The following is a 14,283-nucleotide window of genomic DNA, read 5'->3' as shown; positions in this document are numbered from 1 at the left end:
CGACAAGGCCTCTTGGCTGTTGTTGAAATTCTACATAAACTACAGTCTGTAACTGGGGACTTCCTGCCACTGTGTCTAACCTTATTGTGTGGTAGGTAACGTGTTATGGTCCAGTATAACACTGTGGTAAGGGTGAAATAATCATGAAAGCTCATGATCTCTTTGAATGGTATGTCATATGAACGTCAACATAGGCTACTATTCACATTCTAGTCGGCAGGATCTGTGTTTGGGTTTTGAAAACAAAGAGTTGCTCTGCCACAGTGAGAATTGTTGATGTGTACAGTAGCAGCCTGTAAACTTACGCGAGTGTAATTTGAGAGAGTGATTACCAGTCCCGTGGTCGTCTCTGACTCCTGTGTCGTTGTGTTTGTGTGCTCTGCTCTCCTCAGAGCGGCTTCACTCCTCTCCACATCGCTGCTCACTATGGCAACATCAACGTGGCCACGCTTCTGCTGAATCGGGGGGGAGCTGTGGACTTCATGGCCAGGGTAATGCTGCTCCGCCCTCTGCTGGACAGGAGGAGCTACTAGCAACAGTCCACTACACTCTATGGAGCAATACCCACAACAGTCTTACACCACAACCCAAATTACTCACACAATGCTCAGATCCTCCCCCACACACCCCTCCCACAGCCTGTACTCATGTCATATTGTGATAGTATTGCAATCATAACAACACATAACAACGAGTGTAACAACAGACCCAACAGCGTTAGAGGTTAGCTTAATGGGCATCAGAGACAGCCTGTAATTATATGAAACGGAAGCGTCTGGCTGTAATGTTTGTGTTTCTGTTTGAAGTCGACAGTAATTAATGATTAGCTCCACAGTAAATTACACAAGAGATGGCTTATAAATAATACTGAACAATGGACAGCTTTACACCCCCTTAGTTATACACACCACACATACCATTCAGAATACTTTGAATATCAGCTTATCAAATGATTGTTTGTAAAATTATGTTTTTGTAACAATAGATGGCTGGCATCTTTCTGTTACTGGATTCAGACGCTGTTTAGTTTTACTCACAGGACTAAGTATTACCATATGGACGACATCCAAATAATATTCACAGTTCTGTATTGTGTGGCTCACTCCTACCTCCTCTCTGTGTTGTAACAGAATGACATCACACCTCTCCATGTGGCATCTAAAAGAGGCAATAGTAACATGGTCAAACTGTTGTTGGACAGAGGATCCAAAATAGATGCCAAGACCAAGGTGAGTGCCTTCACAGAATTAAATGCAGGTTGGCATTTATTGAGATGACTCATGTACTGGAGGCAGCTCTGCAGAGTGGTCACTAGCTGGCACAGCCACAAAGTCATACAATCTGTTTTTAAACCTGACCCTACCCATAACCCTTATCACACAGCTAACCCTGATGCCTAACCCTACCCTTAAATTAAAACCAAAAAGCAAATTTTTGTTTTCATGAATTTGAACAATAAAGCCAATTTTGACTTTGCAGCTGGCCCCTCTAGAGGAAATCGCTCAGTTCTGCCTCCAGGGCAAGACTCATGACAATAAACGTCAACCTGCAAATGAAATACAGCACTGTGTATATATGTCTATATGATGGCCTTCCCTTCTATATTAGGCCTACAGGACTTGTTGTTAGTGGTAGCAGTAGGCATGTTGTCATGTATATACCTAACTACCTAACATGCACTACTTTGTCATTGTTATATGTTTTAATTCTGTTCTATTACAGTATGTATGCGTTCACTTAAATATTATCAAGATATGCGCTTTTCTGCATTCAGTCCATAGTGGGCTGAATGTTTCATAAGCTCCACCGCTCTGTGTTCTTATTGACTGTGTTGTTGTGTGTAGGACGGACTGACACCTCTTCACTGTGGAGCGAGGAGCGGGCATGAACAAGTGGTTGAGATCCTGCTGGACCGCGGAGCCCCCATTCTGTCCAAGACAAAGGTAGCGCCTTCTCTTATCATATACTTGGTTACTAAAATGATAACACTTGCATCTACCTTATTGTTAGACACATGTTCATCCAGGTAACATTTGCAGAGCATTGATCTAAAGTTGTGTTTGCAAATATCTCCTACCACTGATAGAATTGTGATTGTCACAGAACGTTGCTGTAATCTAATATTTTCAGCTGCTACAGAACATTGACATACCATTATGTCTGTAACCCTTTCAGAACGGGCTGTCCCCCCTGCACATGGCCACTCAGGGCGACCACATCAACTGTGTCCAGCTCCTCCTTCAGAACGATGTCCCCGTTGATGATGTCACCAATGACTACCTGACAGCGTTACACGTGGCCGCCCACTGTGGACACTACAAAGTGGCCAAGCTCATAGTGGACAAAAAGGCCAACCCTAACGCTAAAGCACTGGTGAGAAAGGGGTGGAGAGAAAGTCATGGTGTCAGTTCAAAATACTATTGTCCATTTGAGTTAGAAATTGACATTTATTAACAGCATAATAAATAGAGCACCACCGTAAGTGTTAGTTAAAAAGCAGCTTTCAGTGCCACATGACACATGACACTGGTCCACTGGTCTCCCTTTGTTTGCTATTTAGCTGTGTAATTGCTGTGGGTATCTTTCATAGCAGCATTTCCGTGCACACAGAACCGTGAAACTGCGACCTGAGAGGTGGGAGAAGGTGGGACGGATTCGTCCCGTCATTCTGCTGACTGCTCTTGTTTATTGTTCCGGGAGTTGTGTCTGTTTGTGTCCTCAGCCCCTGGGTGGGGTCGGCAACTGTCTTTTTCTTCAGCCAGGCTCACTTCCTGACTGCAGTAACTTCCCCTTTTCATACTGATAAAAGTCATCAGAGCTGTGACAATGCACGTCCGTCCTTCAGTACTGTACCATTCACAACAACACAGTGGATAGATTCTTAGAGTTCGCATTATTCTAAAGTTGATTAAATAAATAAAAAATTGTCATCAATCTACACACAATGACAAAGCGAAAACAGGTTAAAACGTATTTACATTAGTATTCAGACCCTTTCCTATGAGACTCGAAATTGAGCTCAGGTGCATCCTGTTACCATTGATCATTCTTGAGATGTTTCTACAACTTGATTGGAGTCCACCTGTGGAAAATTCAGTTAATTTGACAGGATTTGGTAAGGCACACATCTGTCTATATAAGGTCCCACAGTTATCAGAGCAAAAACCAAGCCATGAAGTCGAAGGAATTGTCCGTAGAACTCCGAGACAGGATTGTGTCGAGGCACAGATCTGGGGAAGGGTACCAAAACATTTCTGCAGCATTGACAGTCCCCAAGAACACAGTGGCCTCCTCCATTCTTAAACAGAAGAAGTTTGGAACCACCAAGACTCTTCCTAGAGCTGGCCACCCGGCCAAACTGAGCAATCGGGGAAGAAGGGCCTTGGTCAGGTAGGTGACCAAGAACCCGATGGTTACTCTGACAGAGCTCCAGAGTTCCTCTGTGGAGATGGGATAACCTTCCAGAAGGACAACCATCTCTGCAGCACTCCACCAATCAGGCCTTCTTGGTAGAGTGGCCAGATGGAAGCCACTCCTCAGTAAAAGGCATGTCGTGGAAATTCCTATACAGGGACACTTGAAGTCAATCTTAAATAAATCACCCTTTATTTGTCATCACACTAGAGAGGTTCCAACCAACTCAATGCACCATAGTACACATGTCAAGCAGAAGCTCTGCTTGGGCAGTCCCAGCAGTTGTCTTGTATATGGCTATACACAGACAAGTTACAGTGCCTTGCGAAAGTATTCGGCCCCCTTGAACTTTGCGACCTTTTGCCACATTTCAGGCTTCAAACATAAAGATATAAAACTGTATTTTTTGTGAAGAATCAACAACAAGTGGGACACAATCATGAAGTGGAACGACATTTATTGGATATTTCAAACTTTTTTAACAAATCAAAAACTGAAAAATTGGGCGTGCAAAATTATTCAGCCCCTTTACTTTCAGTGCAGCAAACTCTCTCCAGAAGTTCAGTGAGGATCTCTGAACCTAAATGACTAATGATGATAAATACAATCCACCTGTGTGTAATCAAGTCTCCGTATAAATGCACCTGCACTGTGATAGTCTCAGAGGTCCGTTAAAAGCGCAGAGAGCATCATGAAGAACAAGGAATACACCAGGCAGGTCCGAGATACTGTTGTGAAGAAGTTTAAAGCCGGATTTGGATACAAAAAGATTTCCCAAGCTTTAAACATCCCAAGGAGCACTGTGCAAGCGATAATATTGAAATGGAAGGAGTATCAGACCACTGCAAATCTACCAAGACCTGGCCGTCCCTCTAAACTTTCAGCTCATACAAGGAGAAGACTGATCAGAGATGCAGCCAAGAGGCCCATGATCACTCTGGATGAACTGCGGAGATCTACAGCTAAGGTGGGAGACTCTGTCCATAGGACAACAATCAGTCGTATATTGCACAAATCTGGCCTTTATGGAAGAGTGGCAAGAAGAAAGCCATTTCTTAAAGATATCCATAAAAAGTGTTGTTTAAAGTTTGCCACAAGCCACCTGGGAGACACACCAAACATGTGGAAGAAGGTGCTCTGGTCAGATGAAACCAAAATGGAACTTTTTGGCAACAATGCAAAACATTATGTTTGGCGTAAAAGCAACACAGCTGAACACACCATCCCCACTGTCAAACATGGTGGTGGCAGCATCATGGTTTGGGCCTGCTTTTCTTCAGCAGGGACAGGGAAGATGGTTAAAATTGATGGGAAGATGGATGGAGCCAAATACAGGACCATTCTGGAAGAAAACCTGATGGAGTCTGCAAAAGACCTGAGACTGGGACGGAGATTTGTCTTCCAACAAGACAATGATCCAAAACATAAAGCAAAATCTACAATGGAATGGTTCAAAAATAAACATATCCAGGTGTTAGAATGGCCAAGTCAAAGTCCAGACCTGAATCCAATCGAGAATCTGTGGAAAGAACTGAAAACTGCTGTTCACAAATGCTCTCCATCCAACCTCACTGAGCTCGAGCTGTTTTGCAAGGAGGAATGGGAAAAAATGTCAGTCTCTCGATGTGCAAAACTGATAGAGACATACCCCAAGCGACTTACAGCTGTAATCGCAGCAAAAGGTGGCGCTACAAAGTATTAACTTAAGGGGGCTGAATAATTTTGCACGCCCAATTTTTCAGTTTTTGATTTGTTAAAAAAGTTTGAAATATCCAATAAATGTCGTTCCACTTCATGATTGTGTCCCACTTGTTGTTGATTCTTCACAAAAAAATACCGTTTTATATCTTTATGTTTGAAGCCTGAAATGTGGCAAAAGGTCGCAAAGTTCAAGGGGGCCGAATACTTTCGCAAGGCACTGTATATTTGCATGATTTAGTAAATTAATTCATCATTACCGTTTTGTCATTTCATTTGACCGACCAATACTGGTTCGTAACATTTGACAAACCAACACCTCACAAGGCTTCTCCTCTCTAAGCTGAGACCATGAAACTAAGATATCTTTAGTTCGTTTACAAAACAAGGTCTGGGCGTACTGCCAAATTCCAGATACTGATAAGTATTGTTAAATCAGTCACTTGCATGAACACAGAATTTGATTATTAGAACACCACATGAATTGAACACAGAAATTAGTTATAAGAAAAGCACAAACATTACAATTCCATTACAGGCACGTGACAGCCTGCTTGGAGTTTGCCAAAAGGCATCTAAAGCACCAACAGACCATGAGAAACAAAAATATGCTCCAGAGCACTCAGGACCTCAGACTGGGACGAAGGTTCACCTTCCAACAGGACAACGACCCTAAGCACACAGCCAAGACTACGTAGGAGTGGCTTCGTGACAAGTCTCTGAATGTCCTTGAGTGGCCCAGCCAGAGCCCAATCGAACATCTCTGGAGAGACCTGAAAATAGCTGTGCAGCGACGCTCCCCATCCAACCTGACAGAGCTTGAGAGGATCTGCAGAGAAGAATGGGAGATACTCCCCAAATACAGGTGTGCCAAGCTTGTAGAGTCATACCCAAGACTCGAGGCTGTAATTATTGCCAAAGGTTCTTCAACAAAGTACTGAGTAATGGGTTTGAATACTTATGTAAATGTGATATTTTTTATTTTTATACATTTGCAAAAATGTCTAAAAACCTGTTTTTGTCTTGTCATTATGGGGTATTGTGTGTAGATTGATGAGGACATGTTTTTATTTAATCCATTTTAGAAGGCTGTAACGTAACAAATGTGGAAAAAGGGAAGGGGTCTGAATACTTTCCGATTGCACTGTACATACTCCCTTCAAATGGCTTAGGTTTGATAATCTGCAGAGCTACGTTGTGTGTGTTTGAGAGTGTATGTGTGCACGCCTGTGTGTATGTGTGTGTGTTTTGAGAGAAAAGACTGTCTTGGCACACATCACTAAGTATGTTGTCATGCTTTGTGGTGACTGAAACCATGGGTGTGGTGACTGAGGTTTACTGGCAAGAAGAAACTGTGTGGACAGTTGTAGCACTATTGGGGCATAAAACTCAGTTAGGTTAACAATAAGATGTTCCTCTCTCACATGTTTATACTACAGACAAAATAGGGGTAAAAGGAAACTGCTGTTTTCCTTAGAAACTAAAACCTGTGCCAAAATACCTGAGGAGTTGAGTGGTTTTTGTTTCTAGAACGGTTTCACCCCGCTTCACATCGCCTGCAAGAAGAACCGCTCCAAAGTGATGGAGCTGCTGCTGAAACACGGAGCATCGATCCAGGCTGTGACAGAGGTACTCTAGGGTCAGAGGGCTGGGCTGTGCCTGGGGTAACACAGGGCGTTAGGGGTAGGAAGAACAAACTGGGCTGGGAACTTCAAAGATCATAGACAATGAATCATTTTGTTTAGGTACAGCTGTGTGTTTCCCTTACTCTAAGACATACTGTAGGTACAGCTGAACCCAGGCTATTGATTATTGACTATCATTGTGATTTTCTTGCAGTCTGGACTCACTCCTATTCACGTGGCCGCTTTCATGGGACATGAGAACATTGTCAACTCACTGACGCATCACGGAGCTTCGCCCAACACCACCAACGTGGTAGGTGTTACACTACACTCAGCTCTTCAGAAATTAAACCCAAAATAATTAGCTAGTCAAAATAGAGTAATACATACCATGCAGGTTAAGTGTGTGTGTGTGTGTGTGTGTGTTTGGTTTTACTCTCCTAATTTAGGGCAATTTTAGGGTTAGGAGTTTGGGGTTAAAGCTATGGTTAAGATTAGTTTTAGGGTTAGGGAAAATAGGATGTTGAATGGGAATCATTGTCCCCATAAGGATAGTAAAACAAACGTGTGTGTGTGTGTTTTCCAGAGGGGGGAGACAGCGCTGCACATGGCAGCCCGGGCAGGTCAGGCCGACGTGGTGCAATACCTGCTGCAGAATGGAGCGACGGTGGAGACTAAGGCCAAGGTGAGCAGAGGTTAGGGGTCAAGGAGTCCTTCATTGTCTAACTGGGCTGTGAAACGATGTGGTGTCACATATTTTTACATTGTGAAGTGAATAGACAGAGTATAATAGTATTTGTCTCCCTCCAGGACGACCAGACAGCGCTGCACATCTCCAGCCGGCTGGGGAAGGCTGACATCGTCCAGCAGCTGCTGCAGAGGGGGGCTTCTGCTAACGCTGCCACCACGTCAGGCTACACACCCCTCCACCTGGCTGCCCGCGAAGGTCACGAGGACGTAGCCGCCATGCTGCTGGACCAGGGTGCATCGCTGTCAGCCTCCACTAAGGTCAATGTGATTGAGTTAAGGTCCAACCAGAAAATGAAAAGCCAGCAGTCACAAATAAAGAATTAAATGTATTATTATCAGTTCAACCATGGTGGTTGTGGTTTAGTCAGTTGTTGATCAGCAGAGTCAGGCTAAGGACAGTGTGGATTGCAGATTACTACTATTGATTGGAGAATAATAGTAATTTGAAGTCGCTGTTCCTCACCACTGGTGTTTCTTGTTGATTTCCTAAACCTTATCAGGATGAAAATGACATGGAAGCTAATTTCCTTGCGCTTCCACACACATAATTAAGCTACAGATGTAGGATCTTATTTTAACCTATATTGTTACAGACAAATAATCCTGCAGTAACAGGGTTTGAATGTTTAGTCCATAATGTTGCTTGATCGGTGGTTAGGCTATTAGCTGGCTAAAACAGTCTACATGAAAAGTGCAATACTGTTAATATAAACATGTTAGTAGGGGTTTTCAGTGAATTTATGTAAATCCCAAAGCTCATGCGGTGCAGGAAAATTCTCACCAACAAAAGAGTGATCAAATTAAGATCCTACATCTGTATGATCTTCTTGAAGGTCAAAGAAGAGTGTTTCGTAGACTTTGGGGAATTGGTGTGTGCGCATGTATAATGTGGCAGTGTATATTGCAGAAGGATGTCCTTGAAGGTGACACCCTGTCAGAGGAATAGATAAATGAAGGGTAAACCCCACTGTGCCTCTCACTCTCTCGCTCTCCCCCACTCTCGCTCTCCCCCACTCTCTTTGTCTGTCTGTCTGTCTGTCTGTCTGTCTGTCTGTCTGTCTGTCTGTCTGTCTGTCTGTCTGTCTGTCTGTCAGTAAGTAAGTAACACACACTGTATATGAGGGGACAGTACCTTAGACAGCTGTCCAGAGAGATGACGTCAGGTCACAGCTGTCCAGTTGATTGGCTGTGTTGGTACTGCACAGTACAGTGACTGCAGAGGGCACCAAACCGAACACAGTAATTTTGTTCCATTTGGCTTTTTCAGTGTAACAACTTGTTTTAACAATAACACCATGGAGGATCCTCTTTGGATCAAGAAGTAGAATACCTTTGGAGATGTTAGAAAATAAACAATGGCATCTGAAGAAAAGTTGGCCATAACGGGATATCAAAATCACATGGCAGTATGGAGCATGAATTACGACATAAGGATAATTAGGCCAAACGTTGCTGTGTGTGAAATGGGAGTTATCTGTGGGAGTTCCACATCACTCTGGAAAATATGACCTAATGTCTTAAAATACTTTTCCTAACACAGAGAGACTTAACAAAGAGGGACGCCAAGATTAACATGACCACATTATGCGCTATCCTTTTATAGATGAGGAATAGGATATGAGAAACAGACCCAGTGACATATTCTCTCAGGGTGAAACATCCCACTGAGCAAGACAAACACCTTGTCCACCCACCATACTTTCTTTCACATGGCCATGAAGCTAATGTGAACGAGACCCTACTCTAAGGTTATTTAACTTCTTATGGTGTCCCGTCCTTTCCTGTTATTGAAAGGTTTGCAACGTTGCACATCTTGAATGCTCTCAGCTCTCCTTTATAACAGATAGTGCTGTCAGTTAGGTTAGAGCTACCCGGGATCCTTGGGATGTCCCTAATCTAAACCCCAAACTTAACCATAACCCTTACCTAACCTGAACCTTAACCGTTTTAAATGTAAACTTCAATGGGATGATGTCAGAGTTGAATGTCCCAAGAATCCCATTTAGACTTTTCCCTGTCAGTTAGGTTGCCAGAGCAGCTCTGTTCTCCCTGGCTGTCTCAAGTTGATGATGTGTCTCCTGATGTCTTCTACAGAAAGGGTTCAGTCCTCTTCACGTGGCAGCCAAGTATGGGAAGATGGAAGTGGCCAGCCTGCTTCTTCAGAAGAGAGCAGCTCCGGATGCAGCTGGAAAGGTGGGATGTGTGAAGAGAGCAAATCCTGAAATCCAATAACATTCGCTTGGCCATAGAATTAGAGTTGCTTCTAGTTCTATGAGATTGGTTGTGATATTTGAGACAATATCATTAATTCTAATAGAGTGAGTGAAATAGTAGAGTTCCACCCTCCCCTCCCCTCCCCTCCCCTCCCCTCCCCTCCCCTCCACTCTCCCCTCCCCTCTACTCTCCCTCCCCTCCCCCCTCTGTTCGAATGGATGTCATACGTCATCCTGTGGGCCTTTGGCCTCCTTTCCTAGTCTCATCCCCGTCCCTCTGAAAAGGAACAGAACACTACTGAAGCTAGATTGTAGGAGCTGCAGCTGGACTGAGGGAAATCATAACTTCTCTCACGATGGCACAGCTTACAGATGCTTTTCCTCCACTAAAACATTATGGCATGCACTCGTTCACCCTCTTCTAAGACACACAGATGCGTACAGACACACACAAACACACACACACACAAACACACACACACACACCATACTTACTGTATGAGGAGCCTACTGGTACTAATTATGTGTCAGATCAGTGTCTGTCCAGCCATTTGAAAGTGCTTAACATAATGGCAAGCAGGTATGGTAATGAAGATGGAGGAGACTCGTAAAAAGACATGTTTGTGGTTTAACAGTTCTTGGTGGTGTCACGCTAAAACAAGTCCCCATCTAATGGTGTATCCAAACTGCAGCAAAATAATATGCAGGCTGCCAGGCACACACAATTACATCATTTGGTTTCCAGGGTGCCTATGTCACTAGAAATACCTTTTTCTGTAGAAAATATTTCTGTTGAAGTGTTCTGCATTTTGCTAGTTGTGTGGATGCGCTGTAGATGGGCTTAATTCAGCGTTGTGTGCTCATTGGTGTCATGCTTAAACTGGTCCCCGTCTGATTGGGTCCCATCGGCTCCATGGCTTTTCCTCCTGTTCTGTTTATGTTGTGGCTTCCTCCCTTGTCTTTGGTGTTTGGGCTCCTTCTAACGTGGTGTTGTTTGTGTGTGTTTTAGAGTGGGCTAACTCCACTGCATGTAGCTGCTCACTACGATAATCAGAGAGTGGCTCTACTGCTTCTGGATCAGGGAGCATCTCCCCACGCCGCCGCCAAGGTACTTCACTCCGACACACACACACAGTGTCATACACCGTGTGTCACACACACACACACACACAGTGTCATACACCGTGTGTCACACACACACACACACACACACACAGTGTCATACACCGTGTGTCACACACACACACACACACAGTGTCATACACCGTGTGTCTCACACACACACACACACACACAGTGTCATACACCGTGTGTCACACACACACACACACACACACACACACACACACACACCAGATCAGGCATAATGTGACTAGTACCATACTGGTTTGGGTTCATTGATCTGATTAAAGCAGGCATGAGGTAGATTTTTGACCTTTTGGCCCATAGTACCAGCTGATTAACATTACGGTATCAGCTGATAACACACTGATTAACCATTAACTCATGTGTGTCTCTTATATGCTTTTTCTTTGTCTCTTGTCCTTGGCCTGTTTGGATTGGCTTAACATCCTGTTACATACTGAATATTTTAACCAACGAGGTTGAGAGCAGAACAGGAGAGGATAGAAGTGATTTAACTTTCATTGCTGTCTTTCAAAGAGGAGCCATGGATGTACTGTAGACTAGCCTAGTATGTGCTAGTGTGTGATAGGATTTAGTGCTCGTGTTTGATAGGATTCAGTGCTCGTGTGTGATAGGATTCAGTGCTCGTGTGTGATAGGATTCAGTGCTCGTGTGTGATAGGATTCAGTGCTCGTGTTTGACAGGATTCAGTGCTCGTGTGTGATAGGATTCAGTGCTCGTGTGTGATAGGATTCAGTGCTCGTGTGTGATAGGATTCAGTGCTCGTGTGTGATAGGATTCAGTGCTCGTTTGTGATAGGATTCAGTGCTCGTGTGTGATAGGATTCAGTGCTCGTGTTTGACAGGATTCAGTGCTCGTGTGTGATAGGATTCAGTGCTCGTGTGTGACAGGATTCAGTGCTCGTGTGTGACAGGATTCAGTGCTCGTGTGTGATAGGATTCAGTGCTCGTGTTTGACAGGATTCAGTGCTCGTGTGTGATAGGATTCAGTGCTCGTGTGTGATAGGATTCAGTGCTCATGTGTGATAGGATTCAGTGCTCGTGTGTGATAGGATTCAGTGCTAAGTCGTCTGCTTCATACTGCTTTTTTGTCATGACTGTCATAGGCTTCTGTGTGGTCCAATAGAAAAGCATGGTAACTTAGTTACTGCTGTTGTTAAACTGCATAACAATCAGACAAAGCTCTAAATGTGCCAGAGTGGACCATGCCCAGTGACTAGGGTCACCTTGTTGTTGGCTTGCGGTCTTACAGGCCCTGTTGTAGTGTTAAAATAATGCTCAGGTTATCCAATCACATCCAATAAAACTGTCTTGAATGTGGAAACCTTGAAACCTTGTAAAAATCAATCTCTCCCCCCACCCCCTCTCTCCTTCTATAAAGCTATGTTTGCAGGCTACAGTCGGTGTCTCTCGTTTACTTTCAGTGTGCCAGTGTTTTGGAAATAGACTAAATCTTCTCTTTGAGGCCTAGGCTTGGTGAGATGTGGAGATGCAGAGTTATAAGTCAAATGATGGGAAACAGTCAATGTCTTTCACAGCTGCCTGTCCCTTTGTCTTCAGTCATGACAGACAGACAGACAGACAGACGGACAGACAGACGAACACAGACAGAGACAGACAGACGGGCGGACAGACAGACAGACAGACAGACAGACCGAAGGACAGAGACAGACAGACAGACCGAAGGACAGAGACAGACAGACAGACTGAAGTACAGAGACAGACAGACAAACACAGACAGAGACAGACAGACCGAGACCGACGGACGGGCAGGCAGACGGACAAAGACAGACAGAGACGGACAGAGACGGACAGACAGACAGACAGACAGACACAGGCAGACAGACGGACACAGGCAGACAGACAGACACAGGCGGACACAGATGGACAGACAGACGGACAGAGACGGACAGACAGACGGACAGACAGACGGACAGAGACGGACAGACACATGGACAGAGACGGACAGACACACGGACAGAGACGGACAGACACACGGACAGAGACGGACAGACACACGGACAGAGACGGACAGACACACGGACAGAGACGGACAGACAGACAGACAGGCGGACGGACGGACGGAGACAGACAGACAGACAGACAGACAGACAGACAGACAGACAGACAGACAGACAGACAGACAGACAGACCGAAGGACAGAGACAGACAGACTGAGACCGACGGACGGACAGAGACGGACAGACACACGGACAGAGACGGACAGACACACGGACAGAGACGGACAGAGACGGACAGACAGACGGACAGACGGACAAAGACGGACAGGCGGACAGAGACAGACGGAGACGGACGGACGGCAAGATGAAAAACTGGAAAATTATACTGTCTGGAAAAGCTTTGTCAATGACCCAAAACAGTCATGCATGAAATCGCACTGTGTCAACTGTGGTATGATATGCTTGTTATCAAGGAATGAACTAATATTACAGAGGAATGGCTAAAGGCACATTTTCCATGTTCTGGACTCCTTGCTCTGAGTTATCTTATTTATTTTATGACAGTTGAAGTAAGTGTCAAGAGCTTGTCTCGCTTTTCCACATCTGCCTACTGTCTCTACCCATGGTCTCAGCTTTGTAGATATTTATTAAGGGCAGTTATGCATTAAAGCTGTTAAAAATCATGTTTTAATCCCACAGGACTATTACACCCCACCAAACCCCACCACCCAGGACTATTACACCCCCACTGCCCTGCACCCCCAGGACTTTTACAAGTCCACTGCCCTGCATCCCATGACTTTTACACCCCCACTGCCCTGCATCCCAGGACTATTACACCCCCACTGCCCTGCATCACAGGACTATTACACCCCACTGCCCTGCATCCCAGGACTATTACACCCCACTGCCCTGCATCCCAGGACTATTACACCCCCACTGCCCTGCATCCCAGGACTATTACACCCCACCGCCCTGCACCCCCAAGACTTTTACAAGTCCACTGCCCTGCATCCCATGAATTTTACACCCCCACTGTCCTGCATCCCAGGACTATTACACCCCCACTGCCCTGCATCCCAGGACTATTACACCCCCACTGCCCTGCTTCCCAGGACTATTACACCCCCACTGCCCTGCTTCCCAGGACTATTACACCCCCACTGCCCTGCTTCCCAGGACTATTACACCCCCACTGCTCTGCTTCCCAGGACTATTACACCCCCACTGCCCTGCTTCCCAGGACTATTACACCCCACTGCCCTGCATCCCAGGACTATTACACCCCCACTGCCCTGCTTCCCAGGACTATTCATGGAGTTAAAGCCCCACTGTAGTGTCATACCTCCAGTGGAGCTCCACTAAAGATCCTCTCCAGGGAAACCCTTTGGGAATGTTGGGATGGATCCGGCTTTAAAACCCAGCCAAAGACTCTTTCTGCCTGCCTGGGGCTTTTGTTGTTTAGTAGTGTGTCCAG

The 14,283-nt window shown here is 45.1% G+C and overlaps 1 protein-coding gene across 50 annotated transcripts in view; it reads left to right on the top strand.

The window, feature by feature from the left end:
• LOC110529831 (ankyrin-3) overlaps positions 1 to 14,283 on the top strand; it is a 163,084-nt gene that overhangs the window by 102,224 nt on the left and 46,577 nt on the right. For 49 of the 50 annotated variants that reach the window (XM_090241594.1, XM_090241726.1, XM_090241718.1 and 46 more), the window contains 10 exons: positions 393 to 491; positions 1,131 to 1,229; positions 1,845 to 1,943; positions 2,176 to 2,373; positions 6,643 to 6,741; positions 6,952 to 7,050; positions 7,324 to 7,422; positions 7,548 to 7,745; positions 9,582 to 9,680; positions 10,710 to 10,808. In XM_090241594.1, the coding sequence (XP_090097720.1) occupies positions 393 to 491; positions 1,131 to 1,229; positions 1,845 to 1,943; positions 2,176 to 2,373; positions 6,643 to 6,741; positions 6,952 to 7,050; positions 7,324 to 7,422; positions 7,548 to 7,745; positions 9,582 to 9,680; positions 10,710 to 10,808 (1,188 nt within the window). Of the gene's footprint in view, positions 1 to 392; positions 492 to 1,130; positions 1,230 to 1,844; positions 1,944 to 2,175; positions 2,374 to 3,913; positions 6,742 to 6,951; positions 7,051 to 7,323; positions 7,423 to 7,547; positions 7,746 to 9,581; positions 9,681 to 10,709; positions 10,809 to 14,283 lie in introns of those variants that run through there. The other variant, XM_090241770.1, reaches the window with a different exon arrangement.

Source organism: Oncorhynchus mykiss, chromosome 1, assembly GCF_057628025.1.
Source record: "Oncorhynchus mykiss isolate SJ-2025 chromosome 1, ASM5762802v1, whole genome shotgun sequence".
NCBI classification, from domain to species: Eukaryota; Metazoa; Chordata; class Actinopteri; order Salmoniformes; family Salmonidae; genus Oncorhynchus; species Oncorhynchus mykiss.
This window is presented reverse-complemented; position numbering and strand designations above follow the sequence as displayed.